Source organism: Pyrgilauda ruficollis, unplaced genomic scaffold (genome assembly GCF_017590135.1).
Source record: "Pyrgilauda ruficollis isolate IOZ18807 unplaced genomic scaffold, ASM1759013v1 scaffold7, whole genome shotgun sequence".
NCBI classification, from domain to species: Eukaryota; Metazoa; Chordata; class Aves; order Passeriformes; family Passeridae; genus Pyrgilauda; species Pyrgilauda ruficollis.
In genome coordinates, this window is record NW_024528821.1 from 8720762 (window position 1) to 8738211 (window position 17450).

Here is a 17450-nt window from a genome sequence, read left to right on the forward strand (position 1 = left end):
TTGGCCTGGTCCTGAGAATTAAATCTAGCAAATACTTTAAAAATTTAGGCTGCTAGAGGGATGTGTTTGATTTCCCCTGATCTCCCTCTACTTCACTACAATTATTGCTTTTGATATTTTACTTCAAGTGGCAAAGATTGTTAAGAGGGTATTAAGGAATATTGTGTAGTTTACAATATACTGTAAGTGGAACTGATGGTCTTTTTGACCCTCTGGATTGACATTCTACTACACAGATTTTTGCAGCTTTGGGACTGTCTTAGCTCAACTGATTCCAAAACTTCAGGGAAGATAGCAGACATTGGAATACAGAAGTGGCAATGGCTGAAGTGGGGAAACAAAGCAATACATAGAGCTTCTGACCCTGTCAGCAGTGCTAGCAGCTCCTGCCACTTCTCTGTCTGTAAACAGACCCAAGAACCAGCTGTGGAAAACCCTGAACTCATTCCCACACATGGCATGCATGGCTGCATCCCATGTCTCTCTACTCTGCACAATCTAATCATGACAAACTCATCTTCCAAACAAACAAAAGAAATAACAGTATGGAGCTGAAGGCAATGTAGGCACATTCCTACCACAGGGACAGGGATAGATCTTGCACACACACTTCCCTTTTAAAACCAAAAAAAATTAAAAAGACCTTAAAGTGTTAGAAAGTTTTCCACTGTTTTCCCTACATGGAATAAAATGTTTAAACACAACTTAAGGTCCTAATCTTTAATGAAGTGGAGATACTAGATTACCTATTTAAAAAAAAAATCCTAGGTCAGTACATACAGTCTTCACTCATAAGGCTACTTTTTTTTTTGTTCTGTTTTCCAACACAATATCATACTTGAAATTAACTTACCATGTTCTTGCATTTCCTTCTAAAAATGAATTTTCCCCCCAAAATATTGAGTCTAAGTGTTCTTTAATGAAAACCAAACCCAATTTTGTAAGCACCAGATATAATGAAATGAGGTTTCTTAGTTTGGACCAGACACTTTCCTCAGCTACCCTAGCTGACCTGAAGCTCAGCCAATTCACACTTTGTCGTCACTGAGGCAACCTTGAGACTTACGTTCTTTCTGGTGATTTCATAAGCCTTCAGAAGTGCTGTTTACCATGATAATGTATTCTTTTGCCAAGCAAATCCAAGATTCTCCACAGACTTCTCATGCAAAGCAAGGAAATCAAGCCTAACGTCATCCTATTAATGCTGAGGTAAAACACGCAGCTGTAATCCACAGCGAATTCAAACAACTAAGATCAAAAAAAGGATTATCAGTTCAGGTTGTCTTGCTTTTAAATGCAAAATTATTTCTTAACTCCTCCTGCAGATAAACAAGCCCAGAAACCTTTGTGTAGCAGGGAGCCACATTAGCATTTGTGCTTGTATTGAGGGTTTCTGCCAGACTGGGCAAAATGAGATACTCCAGTGAGTGCTCAGGGACCAACTGCAATGGGAAATTATACAGTAACTTTAACTAGGTAAATAGCTTCAAACAAAGCTGATGTGGCAAAAATTCATACAGAAGTGAAGATGGACAGCAAGTCAGACATGATGCAGCTGTTCACTTCACTGGAGCATCTTCTTCCTTTCAAAGCAGTTGGTCCTACAGGACACAGAAGCACCACAAAATGCAGCACAGCCAGCACAGTGGGGAAGGGCTTTGAGCTGTGGGTTAGTGCAAGCAGCTGAGACAGCCAAAAATGTCTTCTCTGACTGAAACAGCTATTCCACTCCTCCTCCTCTCCATCCATCTCCTGGCTCTGTGATCCCTGCCTAGTGCTTATCATGGGAAACTGGTGAGATGATTCAGATCATGGAACTGTCAGATAATTATTCAGTTTATTTTCCTGGGTTAATACCTGACAGCTAGCTGAGCTAAATCAGCCCAAGGAGAGATCAAAGCAGCAATACAGGCAGGATGAGGGAGGAGCTGCAAATCCCAGCCTGGACAGAGACTGTCCTGCTGAGGAGCCACAAGCTGTGCCATCATCTGACTGCAAAGGACAAGAGCAAAGAGATGACTTCTGTAAGGCAACAAGGGAGGCAGGTGACAAAAGGAACAGTTTGGATTAGTAGACTCAGGGATAATTACATCACAAGCCTTTACTTGTGCTGTTCCACTAATTGCCATTTATTCTTACCATGTACAGTGCCACACTCACAATACCTTAGCCCTTGACCATGTTGGTGTTTAGGCTTATATAAACCCATCTCTTCACTGCCACTCCTCTGTGTCATGGTTTAGTGGGACATACACCTGCTTGCCTGAGCTCTGGGCAGACCTTGTGCAGCAGGCTGGTCTGTGGCTGAGACCCACTCCTCAGCACATGTGAATTTTCAGGGTTCTCAGGACACCGAGTCACCCAAATTCACAGTAATTCATGGCCCCATGTCAGTTTTTGTACCTGTACACTTTGAAATCCAAACAAGGTTCTCTAAATGTAGGTCTGGAAAGTTAATTTTGGTTTTGAAAAAAGCCCAGCCATGCAGAGTCACTGTGAGCCTCGTGCTGGCAGAGCGCCGGGGGATGGCCTCAGCTGACCCAGCAGCTTCCCTCAGACTTTCATCAAATACAGTTTGCATCAAATCTAAAATTCCAAGTCCTTAGACTCACACCAATTAATGAAGAAGAGACTTAAAAAATGTTCAATTCAGTCTAGAATTTTTACTGACATGTCCTTAATTCTGAATGCTCATTAGTTTCTTGGAAAAAGGCAAATGTGAGCTGTGAACCATTATTTGTACATATTCTTGAGGAGGAGACAAATAGTTCATTCCTGAGCTAATCTAAAAAGCATTAAAAATTCACTCCACACTCTTCATTTTAATTACCTAAGTCAACAATGAGTTCTTTCAAATGTGTTTTATAATAAGTTCCTACTTATGTGTTATGAAAAGGGAAATTAAAGCTAAATATTTTATAATTTGTAATGATAGGGAAGATTTTAATGTTAATTCAACATGTGTCAGAAATATCTCCTAGAAAATCACGCTAAGAATACAAAACTATATGTAAACAAAAGTGGCCAAATACTATGAAACACTCATTATACTTTTGTTCAGTGGTGAGTCTTGTTCTACAGATAGTCTAAACTTTCAGAATTATATTAATAATTTTGCTATCCATTTTTTAATAAGTAGTTTTCCATAAAGATTAGAAATTAATCTACCCTGACTTTCACCCAATAAGCTTAACTGCTAGAGGCAGCAAAAAAATCACCTATCTAGCCCTAATAAAGAAGTTTTTTTCAATTTAAATATACATTACATTTAATAAGTTTGCATGATAATTTCAACAATGTTCCTGAGCTTTTTAAATTACCTTCCTGCTGTGTCCTGGAGACAACACTGTTCTGGATTTTATTTTCAGCAACTGACTTTATTAATATAATTTTTTACACCACAAGAAGGTTCAAAAATGTAAAGTTTTAGGAATTTAAAAAGCATTTGAGCTTTCTTTTTTCTCTCTTTAAAACCTAATGGAAATTTGTTCCCCTTAAAGAAGGTTACCTAGGAGTGCACAGTAGAGCTTTCATGCAGATATCAAGCTGTACACATCTGTACTAAAGAGATGTTATTTTTAGGGTACAGCTTATCTTATTTTCCCAATTTACACGAATTCCTTTGGCAATCTGGATATTAACTGCATCTGATCTCGGCTTTCCCAGCAGTGTCACAGAACGTTAGTTAGGTGTGTAATTTTTTACATTCTTACTCAACCACAGCCATGCCAATAAACCATCCCTGGAAGTGTTCAGGGCCAGGCTGGATGGGGCTTGGAGCATCCTGGTCTTGCAGAAGATGCCCTTGCCCATGGCAGGGGAGTTGGAATTGGATCATCTTTAAGATCCCTTCTAACCCAAACCATTCTGTGACCTATGATCAAGCAAGGAACAGCTTTTTTAGGGGCAACACAGCAGTACTATATGGGATATACCAGTGTCCAGTGGGACTGGCTCCTCAAGCTTGAGATGAAAATCAAAGGGATTTGCAAATGTCTTCAAAACATTAATGCTAAAGTTCTCTGCCAGCTGCCAGGTTTTGTGAACATGTTCCCTTTGGAAAACTGAAATCAGGTTCCTGTGTGGAGAGGCAGCAGCAATGTGCATTGCCCATCTCTTCCCTGTCTTCCACGCCACTGAGGAACATACGATGTGAACTTGCCACAGAACTTAATGTGAAATTTAGTACCATCAGAAATAAATCAATATGATAGATTATCCCCAAATGACTGATCTATTTTAACATAAATTTATAAAGGAAAGAGCTGCAAAAGACTTCACAGGATCATCTATTATAATTTCAAATTAAATCATAGCTGGCATCACTGAAAAGCTCCCAGCAACAGAGAGCAGGACTAAACTATGACAGGCAATTCATACCACTATCAGACCATCTTCCCAAAAAAATATTCTCTCAATCTGAGTTTCTCTTGCTGCAACATTCCTTATCCTTCTCTTCATGCATTGCATGCTAATATCTGACACTGAAATATATTAAAGGTCACCTCACAATACCACAACAATGTGCTACAGTTGTGTGAATAAATTCAAAGCAACTCTTTCTGCAAAACTATTGCATTGAATTTATTATCATATATCTTGCCAAAACAATTTCCACAGTCATTTCTGAAGATTCTGTCCTTGCCCAAAGTGGGACATGGTGGCCCATCCCAACAAAAGACTCAAAGAGTGAGATTCATCTCACCTGACCTGAAACATCTGTCTGAAATACTTTTCTATTACAGTCTGTTATCAGACTAGAATGCTTAAATTTATTCAGCTATTGATATTTATCCTTTCTGACACTGTCACAAAGCAAGACTACCATGCATATAAAACTGTGTTAAACCAAAGAAGAATTATTTGGAAAAAATCTTAAGGAGAAAGCAAGTCCAACTCTAAATTGCATCTGCCCTCATTTCTGGCTCTGAATGATGTTAGAGAGGTTAGATGTTAGAGAGGTTCATAATATATTCCAACTATTTACAGTTTTCCATGAATTACACAAACATGGACATGCCTTAGCCCCCTCAAATACCATTTTTTTCTTGTGTCTTCTTGATGTCTTCTAATACTTAAATTCAGATTAAGTACCCTCTTTCCTGCATGATTACATGACTGATAACCTGTTTCTATTTTCTACTCAGTAGATCAGTGGGTTTTGTTAAAAAATTAGTGATTCCAGAAAATAAGCTTTTGTGTGGTCTCACTAGCATTTAAAAAAAAAGCCAGGACAGCTGAAATCTGAGTAAAGGACTGGCCCAGGCACTCTATGTTTTGCTCAGTATTATCTCAGCAGCTGTTCTATCAAAGAGGCATTTTGGGAGGTTGGGTCTTCCTCAGAGAGACAAGAGTTGCAAAAAAGAACTACTGAATAGCCAGTAATTCAGAAAATAAATGGGGGAATCTAAACTTCACACAGTACTGACTATTGTTTGGGATAAGTCAAACACAATTATTGCACAACCATCAACCATATCTACCAAAGGCAAAACTTCTCCAAAACTTCATTATTCCCCAAACATTACTTAATTTTAAACCTTCCTACTCTAAGTTCTATGTAGAAAACCTTTCTGGTGTCTTGCCTTGCAGTTACCTAACTACCTTTCTTATCTTCTTACCACAGGCCACAACATACAAAATAAACCCACTGGAACTAAAATGCCATATCCTCACTGTTTGTTACTCACAATGTTTCACTACCCATAAAGTGGTGGTTTTAATTGCTTTCTGGAAATAATCCTACCATCTTCTCATTGAAATTATTCTTGATGCTTTAGGTACTCTATAAATAACTCTTCTGGCCTCCAGTAGGAAGGTTGCCATCAGCACTACTGTGTATCACAAAATATATGAATGCTATTGCATTTAAAAAGCTCTGTAAGGTAGTTTCTGATAATGCTACATCTATTTACAAGAATCTTTTTGAAACTGGAAGCCTCAATTTGCTTGAAAATTTATTTGTCTAGAAAAGTAATCAGTGGACAGACAGAAAGGTCTAGAGGGCAAATACAACAGAGGCTGGGGAAATGACACAGCAACTTTTTCCCCTTCTGAGATCTTTTATCATACTTTTTTCACCCAGCTTTATTTTTCATCTGATGAAGATTTTCTTCCTGATCCAAATCCAATTTATATATATATATAAAATCTCACTCTATATCGATTTTGCTGGGGTTCAAAATGGTATTTTTACAGTACAAAAATTTAATCAATACAGCCTGAAGAAGCTGGACTGGTAATGGTAAACATACTAACAGATATTTCATTTCAGGCAGCCAGAGCACTGAAAATTGATACCACTGAAAAGGATTCCTCATTTGGCACTGGGAACATCTCTGTTTACCCAGCCACAGCACTGGTGTAAAGGAGAATACAACTATGCTGGGCTTGCCACACAAGAGACTTCAGCTGCAGAACTTGTCTCTTTTTTAGAGATGATACAGGTTGGCAGGTTGGATGAGGCCAGTGTGGGGCCCGTTTAAAATAAATGAGCAGAAGTGTAACTTAATAGCAAGGAAGATTAGACTGACAAAAGGGCAAGGAGAAGCACAAAGAAATCTGACCAGGACATTTAAAAAATATCGTTGCCCAAGTATATGTGGAGTTTCCTTATCAAATCTGGTCCTGTTTTATAATTTGTCTTCACCATTTCATTTCAAGTTGTACTTGTAGCACAGCAGTGAGATGTCAGTCATCACTGGAGACTTATACTCTGACTAACAAGCTCTGAAATCCTCTGCAACACCCCAAGAACCACAAGAGGAAGTGCTGTGCAAAGTCTACCTTGTTGGATATTTTGTCTGATCAGGAGACTGGTAGGAAAGCAGTCCAGAACAATCTGTCATGAGCTGTAATGAGCGAGATGAAAGCAATGCCTTTGTGCTCGCTCACAGAGGGGAAATGCAAGATACAGTTCCTTGGACTGAAAAGCCAGTTGTGCAGGAAAAATGGGAAACCTGTTGAGCAAGTGACAGACCACAAGAACCAGGGAAGGCACGAGGCCTGTGATAAAGATGAGGAACATGGAGAACAATCATGGCTTTGTGGGGAAAGGGGAAACAGGCAAAGAGATGGCTCAGCAGGTTCATAAAATATAGCTGTCTCACAAGTACAGCCTGAACTAATACAGCATCAAAAGAAAATAAAAGATTTTGAGACACCTATTTTCAGCAAAAGTTCACCAGATTGTCTGAGGGGATCAGGATATGTCTATATAAGCACTAAACATTCCGTGGTACACAGAACAACTATTGTTAACACTGATTCGGGTTCTGCTCAGAATGTAAAGCTTTCCACAATTATTTAATTACTAAGTGTGATTAGTGATATCCAGTAAGGAAGTATTTATTTATTTAAGCATTATTTGCAACAAGTAGGCACCATTCTCAATTCACTGGCTTATAGGATGACCTTTGGATATGTATCCACTCTCAAAAATTGTGGTGGTCTGTGCTCTGAATGTTGGATGTACTTGCTGACTTCAGTAATGAAGATATATTTTACTTATCCTATTTGAAAGAGCTCAATATGCTGAAAAGGTGTGCATTGGCATTACTTCTCAATGTATTACAAGAACAGCTATTCAGATTCATCTGTGTAAAAGCAGTGGCAGCTCAAAAGTGACAGAGATGCCATTGTTGGCCAAATCAGACCCAGAGCTGGCACACAGAAGGAAAGGGGATAATGAGTACAGAATGTACATCTACGCACTGGGACTGAATGCTTTTAAAAGAATGTGATTTTTATCTTATTTTTTTCACTGAAGAGCCAGCCCATATGGACAGATGGAAATCATGTTAAGACTGGAAAAGAGAAGCTTCAGGGTGACCTAACTGTGGCCTCCCAGTACCTGAAGGGAGCAAGGAGGAGGGAGAGGAACAGTGGACAAAGGCATGTAGTGATAGGACACAGAGAAATGGCTTTAAACTGAAAGAGGGTAGGTTTAGATTAGATATTAGGAAGAAATTCTTAACTCTGAGGGTGGTAAGTCACAGACACAGGTTGTCCAGACAAGCATGGGTGCCTCATCCCTGAAGTGTTCAGTGCCAGGTTGGATGTGGCTCTGAACAATCTGATCCTTGGAAGATGTTCCTGTTCACAGCAGGGAATTTGGAGAGTGCCTTTAAACCCAAGTCATTCTATGATTCAGTGAAAGAGTGAATCAACTAAAATAAGACTTTGGTCTGTGTGTTCCCAACAATCAATCTGTATTACAGGAAGAAATTTTGTGAGAAATCAGAAGTCATTATCAGCTTCTAAGTAACATCTCAGGTTCACAGGCAAAAGCAAAAGCAGATGAAGAAGCTGGCCTTGCTTCCTCATGTTTTAGCACAAATAAACAATTCCCTGGACAAACTCAGTGAGGCATAACAAGCTCTTGCACAAAACCAGGGAGTGTAGCCTCAATTAGCACAAGTTCCACAGCACTCAGCATCTGCCTATGAACACTGTGTCCATCCACAGGCAGGGAGAAAACGTCCCTGTGCTCACAGCTGAGCCTGGGCAGGTGAGTGCAGACACAAAGCAGCTCCCAGTAAATAAACCAGAACTTCCTCAGTGTCAGCAGCACAAACAGAAATAGCAGCACGCATCTGGCAGCTGCTCTCTGCCTGACTGCTGCCAAACCAAAGGTGCAGCTCATGACTTGCACTTTTTCTGTGCAGCCTGGTACCAGCTCCTCAGAGCTGGCAGAGGCACCACCAGACTGGCCACCCTTCTTCAGGGCATTTTTGAATTCAGCATATGGGGTACCAGAGCAGGAGTTGAACAATCACCTGTCACGTGAACAATCGGCTTTCTGCGCTCCATTAGAGAATGATTTTGGACCCCAAGGTGATAGATGCTATTTTAACAAACTGTTTATAAAATAGCCAAGGCTTCCTGGACTGAAGAATGACATACCTGAATGTACACTGTAGCTACAATAAACAAGGAGTTTTTGCCCCATTGCCATTCAAATATTCTTGGATAATTATTATAAATTTAATTTTATATAAAACATATTAATTGAGCCAAAACATTTAAGCAGATGTCCTTAAGGAGGGCAGTGACTGGGGAATCCTTACATGTCTACAGATATTACCCTTGCAACAATATACACAACCAAAACCCTTAGAAATGCATTACGTAGGGTAGTTTTCATGGGTTTGACTTCTACCAATAGCAATTGCCTATTTTCAGAGGAAGCTAAAATTCACAGACTCTGCTGCATAAATATGTTGAAATGATAGCTATTTTTGTACAACACTTACAATGACAACAAAAAATATTATAAATATCTGTTTTTAGGGACTGATGCAGCACATTTTGCCCAACAGTTGCTCCGAAATTCACTGAAGGACAAAACCTCTAGTTGTTCTATTGCTCTTTTGTACCCTTGCTCTAACAATTCCCATTTGCGCTTTTTCAGCTACGAGGAAACAGAAGGTCACTCTAACACAAGAGCCCTCCTTTAAACCATGGTGGTATGGATAATTTGTGAGAGTTTAATCTTTGGATTAAGCTTAGCAAATTAAAAGTGGAAGATTTCCTATGTCATTCCTGTTCTGTTGTTCATCTGGGCTACTTTTCCCCCTCCACTGCAGCATCCACCAGCAGAACTCTCCCACAGCTCCTCTACTTCAGAATCCTCTTTTACAAAGGGTTATTGTGGAGTACAAGCCTTCCAAAGTCAGAATATCCATCTTGACATTTTCTTGAACACAGACTGTTCAGGAAAGACCTTTCCATCCTATATCCTGTCAGTTGTTTTAGCATGGTTCTTAACCCCTGCTCAGGACATTAAGTCCTGTGTAGGTGATAAGGTTGGGATGTAAAAGAGGGATGTAGGCATTTATCTACAAATATACACCCTTAAACCCCTTGCTTACCCTACCTAATTCAAAGGTCCTTGAACCACTTTGGCACCTGAGTTGCTACTGAAATCCCACTTACCAGGTTTTGCTACTAGATAATGACAGCAGCTTTATGTTAACAGCTCTACTTTTGCAATCTGCAGGACCTTGCACCAGAGTTGCCAAGGATCCTAAGGAGCATCACTTCCCTAGGGCTGGCCTAGCACAAAGCACAGTGGGGACATTCCTGACAGGATGGACTCCCTGTAGAGGCACGATGCCATGCAGACAGAGAGGAAAGGCTCTGTCAGCCTCCACAGAGGAGGGTAAACAGAACCATTCTGCCATCACCAGAGCAATTTGGATATCTCCCTTCTGGGTAAGCCAAGAGTTGCTGAGATAGAGGCATCCAAAAGTGGGTCTGTGGACTCCACCCTGTGGAAAAAGTAATAGCTTGCTGTGGATTAGACTAGGATTTACAAAAGCTGACTTAACTAAATTGCATTTACATTGGAATGAAGAATATTTCCATTAATTGCTGAATGAGGTGCAGACAGCAATAGATTAAGAATCTTAATTTTCAGGAAGAAAAAGGAAAGGAAAGGGCCATTATTTTTGGCATATCTGCGAAATAAGCAGCATTCAGTTGAAAAACACCTCATGTTTCCTCATTGTATATCTCATACCCTTGACTTATCCTATTTCTTAAATCAATAAATTACTACATCAGGTATTTTTGGTTCTCTGTGGACTGATTTAAACATAAAGGATAATTAATTTTTACTACAGTGCTTCTTCACTGCCTTAAATTTCTCATGTTTTAAATTCTGCAGCAACACATATTAAGCATTCCCATCTTTAACTAGCAGGTTTTTAATAGAAACCTTGCTCACCAGATACATTTTTGCAAACTCTTGCAACTCTACAGGAGATGCAAATCAAACTAGTCACACATTGTTTTCTTCTCTTCAATGAAATATACAGTCGTAGGGAAGAGTCTTTCTACAATGTCAGACAATGTACAGCAGGGGAACTTCAATCATCCTTTTAATTAGCAGAGCAGTAACAGGCAAAGCGCCTCACAAATTACAGAATGAGGACAGTTAGATGAAATTAAGCAAGTCCATCATTTCTTAAGAACAAAACAGAGAAGGTCGTTTCCAGTATAATTGAAAAGTTCTTGATATTTGTCTAAAACAGGGAGCAGAGTGGCAGCACCAGTGTGCAACTGAGCAGTCTATAGAAAATGCATGACATTACATCATGTACTGAGGAAATTTCAAGGCTATTTTCACTACTGCAAGCTCTTTGTAGTGAACACCCTTGTCCTGGGTAAATGAGAATGGCTGACACCCACACATTGCAATTCCCTAAACCTGAAGAGTTTCTGGTTACGATGAAATGGGTTCACCTAATTATTTTTTCAAGTTGCAGTTTTTGATGTTTAATTTTGAAACCCATTTGAGATGTCTTGAACTATATTAATATACTGTATTATGCCTTAATTTCTTTTTGAAGTACTTTACTGTAAAAAATGCAGACTTCTAATGATTTTTAAATTACTCTACTCTGCACATATCAATTTACAACAATTACAACATTTTGCATTTTTCAAAGCCCTTCAGTTTTAAAGACGTTTTTTGCTTCACAAGATATCGAAGGAAGAGGCTGCTGATTCATTTTTACCCTTTGTAAAATTACCACCAATCTTGCTAGGAGAGCTTAACCAAAAATAGATATGCTAAATATATACCATCTCCATATAATAATTTTAGGATGAATGTTTTTTGTGACTAAGAACTGCCAGTATTCTTTTCCCAATCATAATTAGGTTGCTTCAGTGATATAAATGGATTCAGTGGAATTATGACAAATGTCCTGGAGTAAGGGGACAGAAACTGGCCTACTTTGTCTGAATAGAGTCTAAAGAAATGAACGCAGGACAGGATGTCAGAGGCATCAGCTCTGTCACAGATTTCTCAGTCTATAATATTTTAGGCACAGTGCTGCAATTAATTAGTGACTCAGGGCTGGATTCTCACCTAAAACACACTGAGACTGCACTGCTGGTATCACTGCAGTTACACTAATTTATGCAAGGCTCTGCCCCCCTGAACAACTCTGTCATCCATTTTCTCTTGATTTCTCTCCTTTAATCTCAAGGCTCCATGTTAAAGGTGTCAATCTGAGAACAGAAGATGAGTTTTTTTGTTCAGTTGATGCTGCACCTTCAATTAGCCAGAGCTTGCCTTCTACCTGACAGGAGCAGTCAGGACTCACAAGTTTGATTTTCTCTTTCTGAAAAGCACTGCCTAGACACCTCAAGGGGAGATGACTCATTAACATCAAGGCATTTTGGGTGACAGCCTATAAATAAAGCAACAAAGATCCACAGACAGTAAGTAGAAAGATGACTATACTGAAGTCCTGGTGACATTAAAATAGTGCAATATCAGTCTCCCATCCTACTGAATGTGTCATTTATCAGTAGATCACACCCCTACTGCCCAGGTCAGCCGAGATGTATGCTGAAGGTCTGACTGATAATGGATTTTCACATACTATCATAACAGGGTTCAGCATGGTGTAAAGATGCTGAGAGTCTGAAACACCCCAAGGATGACCTTTTTCAGTACAGGTGATTTTCACAAAACATATTATATAATCAGTCTGACTTGGAACAAAGTATGAAATTTCTGTTCTCCACATCTTGTAGGGCAGGGGAAGACGAAATGAGAAATGGAACTCAGTCTCTTGTGCATTTCTCTTGGGCATTTCTCTTGTCAGATGGCTAAATTGGTAATGGCTAAATGTCTTTGAGCACTTTGGTGTGACTTGACAAAGGATGACCAAAATAGGGAAAAACCCTAAAATTAAATGGGCAAAGTGATAAACAAGATAGCAACTAATTAATTCCAAAACAGAACGTGTTCATTTGTGTTGTGAGCATTATCATGGATTTTTAATTTTCAGTGCTTTATATCAGAGAAGAATTTGTTTTTTCACAGGCTAATTATTAGAGAGATGAAATCACATCTTCATTTTTTTAGCATGAGCTAAAGCCATTTCAATGCTTGAAGATGACCAGTTTGCCGTATGGTTGGTGTTACTGTTGGGAACATCTTGGACAATGTACAACTGTAGCAGTGCTGGTGCTGCTTCTTTTTGTCTTGGAAACACTTTGAGAATCAACGTGGTGAAAGAGAGCTCTTCTCAGAGATGTCTGTGGATCTCTGTCTGAGATCAGCATACCTTGACCCTGATGCCTGTGCCTCCCTTCAGGTAAAATGGAACTAACTCCCCTTAATCCTTGTACAGTGCAAAGAATACTGCAGAAAGCAGGACAGATGACTGTTCAAGGTACAGCAAGTAGAACAACTAAAGAAATAAAGTTCCTGTAGAAGAAGATGCTGGATCTCTGTGTATTTCAACATGGACCACATCACAGGTGAAGGCAGCAAGCAACATCTGCCCAGACCAGTAGGAATGGAAGAATCAACTATATTACTTGAATAATGACTGCAGGCTTGGGATCCTTGCACCTGGAATTATAACAGCTGTATCCCAGGTACAGTACTTAAAAGAACTCTGCTGGAATAACTCTGGGTGGCTTCTCTACAAATTTCTGACACTGATATAATTTTGAAGCAGTGAAAGCCACAGCTTGTTTTTGACTTGCAGCATTAAGGCCAGTTGGCAAACTGGCACAACAGGCTAATTCACCTCCCTCATGGTAAATACATGTCAGTCTATAGCCAAATAGAACAGTTAGAACACTTTGATCTTGTCCATATAATAAACTAAAGACAGACAGAAGGTACTTTTAAAATTTCTTCTCCTGATCACATATGGCTGTCAAAAAGACACAACAATGTTGTTTTGATTGGTGTAGCTAAAAATCTGCCAGAATCTTTCCAGGGTGAAGTTCAGTTGATGCTGCCTAAAGAAGGCAGAAGAATCAGAGGCATATTATCTGTGTGTTTGTAGTTAGCTGATAGGAAGAGCCTTTACAAAGATGCTCATAAGCAGCAAGGCAAAGCTTAAATGAAAACCACATAATCTCTGGGAGAGGTAAATTGAAATCTGAGCTAACAAAGGAAAATTACTTTTCATGGAAGTTCAATATTGTAGGGTGGAAAGAGGCCAAATATATCTGAAACAGATATCCACCTAGGAATATTGGAAGGATGGATCTTAACAGAGCTGAACAATAAGCCAGCCTAAGTTGTGTCTTACAAGTAGTATAGGACTAGCAATACTAAGTGCCTGAACAATTTCAAGCCATATTGAACTGCTTTTATTGAGAACCAATTTAAACACAATGAAAACATATCCTGACAGCTGCTTTGGAGTTCTGCAAGAGGAGTTTCTGGCCCCCAAGGGATGGCAATTGTCCAGCAATAACTTCAGAAATAGAAGGAATATCTGGAGGTGGTGCAGTGATACTGGGTTGTGCCAGTCCACAGGTCAGAGCAGAGATCGGGCTGAACACTGGAAAGGACTTAAAATAATTTGCCAGTCTTTCACCTCACAGAAAGAAACATGATTGCAAGACTTTGCACCTATTGGAACTAGGAGTGGAAGGTGCACTTCCTAGCAGAGAGGGCCAGACACAATTGAAACAATTTATCTAGGAAATGGTAGACTACCTTAATTTTCAGTCTCTGTGTGAAGTTTCACTTTCAAAAAACTGAACAGAAACTATGAGTGTCAAGCAAAATCTGAAGGATGATTGCTATTTTTTGGTAATGTTCTATAGAAAATCAAACAATACGAACAACATGGTCTTTTCCAGCCTCAAAAAAATCCATGAATGATTCCAGAGCTCAGGCTGGACCTCCAAACATTGGTAATTCTTAAGGATATGCACGGGTCACAGTTACCCTTCATCTCTCTTCCTCTACCCATACTGATTCTTGTCTTTTCTCAGTCTGCCACTTTTAAAATGGAAGTTTATATTGTTTGAAGAGATAGAGGTGGGCAGGTCGGGTTAGGTATCATAGCGGTGGCCCATCCCTCTTCAGGTTGGGCCACACTGTATCTGGAACAATATATTCAAAAACATTCTAGAACCTTTTCTAATTCTCCCAGTTTAAGTCTGTCAAGATATACTAACTTCTATTTTAAAAATCCCATAAAACTAAATATAATGTATCCTTGTGTTTTGAAAGTATTTGCAATTTGCTGGGGAACACAGAAATCCTCAAGGCAAGAGCCTATATTCTTCAAGGTGCTACAGAAAGGCAGATTTTCACAGCACTGACAATGATGTGGTACAGAGATGGCAAAGTGCAAGGGTTTCTGGCAGGCTGAGAGACTGCTGGCTTCTCAGCTGCAGAGCTCTGCTGTTGTCTGACTCCAGACAAGCAGCCTGTGCTTTACTCATTTCATCCTCTTCACTGCACAGAACCTCATAACTTTCTCCATTCACATGTGACAACTCCTTTATTGTGACCTTGTTACTCCTCTTATGTTTCCTTACTAGATTAATTTGATGTCTTCCTTACTCTCTAAAATCAAGCTTTATTTTCAACATGTACAGCAATCACTGATCCTAAGAAGAGCATCGCAGGCACAAATGAACATCTATACTTCAGTCTAACACAGCATATTGCCAAGAGCGTCCTGAATCTAGTCTAACACCTAAGAAGAAACATGTATTTGAAAGGAGAAGTCTGAAGCATCTGGCTAGGCTGCCTGTTGGTGGTTGGAAAAGCATCCTTTGATAACTCAGGATACACTAGGGATGAAGAGATTTATTTTCTCTACTGATGGAGATAAAGAGGTTCCCTCCCAAAAATGTTCAAAACAGCATGGGAGGTTATTTATTGGCCTTTTGATTCCTTACTTAATATCTAACTGCCCCATGCAGCTGACACAGCAGACCAATCTGAGACTAACATTGCTTTCTGGGCTACAATAACGTTGTATTAAAACAGAATTAGTTTGCAATATTTTTGAGTAAAAAATTAGTACATAACTAACACCTCCCTTAATTATTTGCTGCATTAATGGAAATACTACTAAAATACTAAGCTTCAGATAATATTTTTAATATATAATAAAATACAGGAAAAAAATGCAAGCAACCAGGCTTTTGCTGAAAACCAATAAAAAGTCAATTCTTATCAAAGCAAGTGCCATATCTGAGAGTGTCAGACTAAAATTGCATGCATTAATTTTGGAGTGTAGAATGAATGCAAGGTCCTTGTAACAAACACTGAAAATTATTAGCAGGTCAATATTTTGTTGCTTAAATTTCATCACGTAGAGGAGCATTTTATAAGTCCCTACTTAGAGACCATAATCACACACTTTGAAGATCTGTGCAGAAATTTATACTGTTCCAAGTGCTCTTCTGAGTGATGATTTCTAAGAAAAATTGGTGACTTGGACCACTGGCTGTATTCCACAGTATTCAGCAGATCTGTCATTTGCATCTATTCTCTACTGGGATGTGCTACTTATCATCTGAGATTCTGGCTCTGTGGGCTCTATAGGGGAAAAAATAGTAGTACATACATTGGTAATGACATGCTCCATTACAGAGCAAAATGTGCAGAGTGCATTTATTTCAAGAAAACGAAATGTAAATGTATAAAGCATGTAGGAAATCCATTTCAACTCTGAATCCAGTTTAGGAGGATCAAACCTTGATGGTCCTCTGAGGAGGAAGAGAGTTTTTATCCCAGAGTGAGAGAATTATGGCCTTTTTTTGTTTAAAGATTCTTTTCTTGACAGAGCTTTCTTACTCATCAGTCATTGTATTTGGAATTTTTTTTTAAACATCTTCCCAGTCTCTCTTGGAACTGTGTATTCCCTGATTGCATGAGCCTGACAGGTGCTCAGCACCTCAGGTGAGAGTCACATTTGCCCCCAGTGCATGCCAGGAGGCACCTGCCTCTTGCAGGACTACTGTTCTCAATGTCACACCACCAGACAGAAACATTTTTGTCACAGAGAAAATACATTTCTTATCCTTGGCAACTGAAAGCCAGTTGCTGACAAGCCCCTGAAGTGCCATGCCCAGTACTCGTGGTTCATCCCTATCTTGTTTTTTAAATTCCTCTTAGCACAGCAACAGCGACTACTTTCTTTTGCGCCTCCAGCAGAACGCACAGGCAATGTTGATAAAGCCAAGTGTCCGTCATACCTGTGGAGCAGTCTGGTCCTGTCCACTGTGGCTCACAGCTGCAGAGTCCTGTGTCCAGGAGGAAGGTGCCATGGCCCGAGCACTGCTCCTGGCACACGGGCAGCGCCGTCTCACAGTTCACGCCGCCCCAGCCCGTGGAGCAGTGACATTCCCCTTGCACGCACACGCCATGGCCAGAGCACATGGGATCCAGGCAGTCCTCTGGAAAGCAGGGAATATACAACTTAGAGCACAAAACTCACACCTTTACGGTTATTTAGTAGTGAAATACGTCAGGAATTTGGATTAATTTGATGATATTTTTGTGCAAATACCCAACCGAAACAATGTTAACAAACACAAGGGAAAAAGAGTCCGTTAGCATCTGTGCAAAAGGGTAAGTTGAAAACAGGAAAAAAGCAAGCACATAAACTGTTAGAAGCCATATGAATCTCTTGTCATGAATTTCATCTTATTTTTAA

At 39.6% G+C, this 17450-nt stretch overlaps 1 protein-coding gene across 4 annotated transcripts in view; it reads right to left on the reverse strand.

Moving 5' to 3' along the window:
- TENM1 (teneurin transmembrane protein 1) overlaps positions 1–17450 on the reverse strand; it is a 225769-nt gene that overhangs the window by 97042 nt on the left and 111277 nt on the right. For all 4 annotated transcript variants that reach the window (XM_041485140.1, XM_041485142.1, XM_041485143.1 and 1 more), the window contains one exon: positions 16990–17190. In XM_041485140.1, the coding sequence (XP_041341074.1) occupies positions 16990–17190 (201 nt within the window). The remainder of the gene's footprint in view (positions 1–16989; positions 17191–17450) is intronic.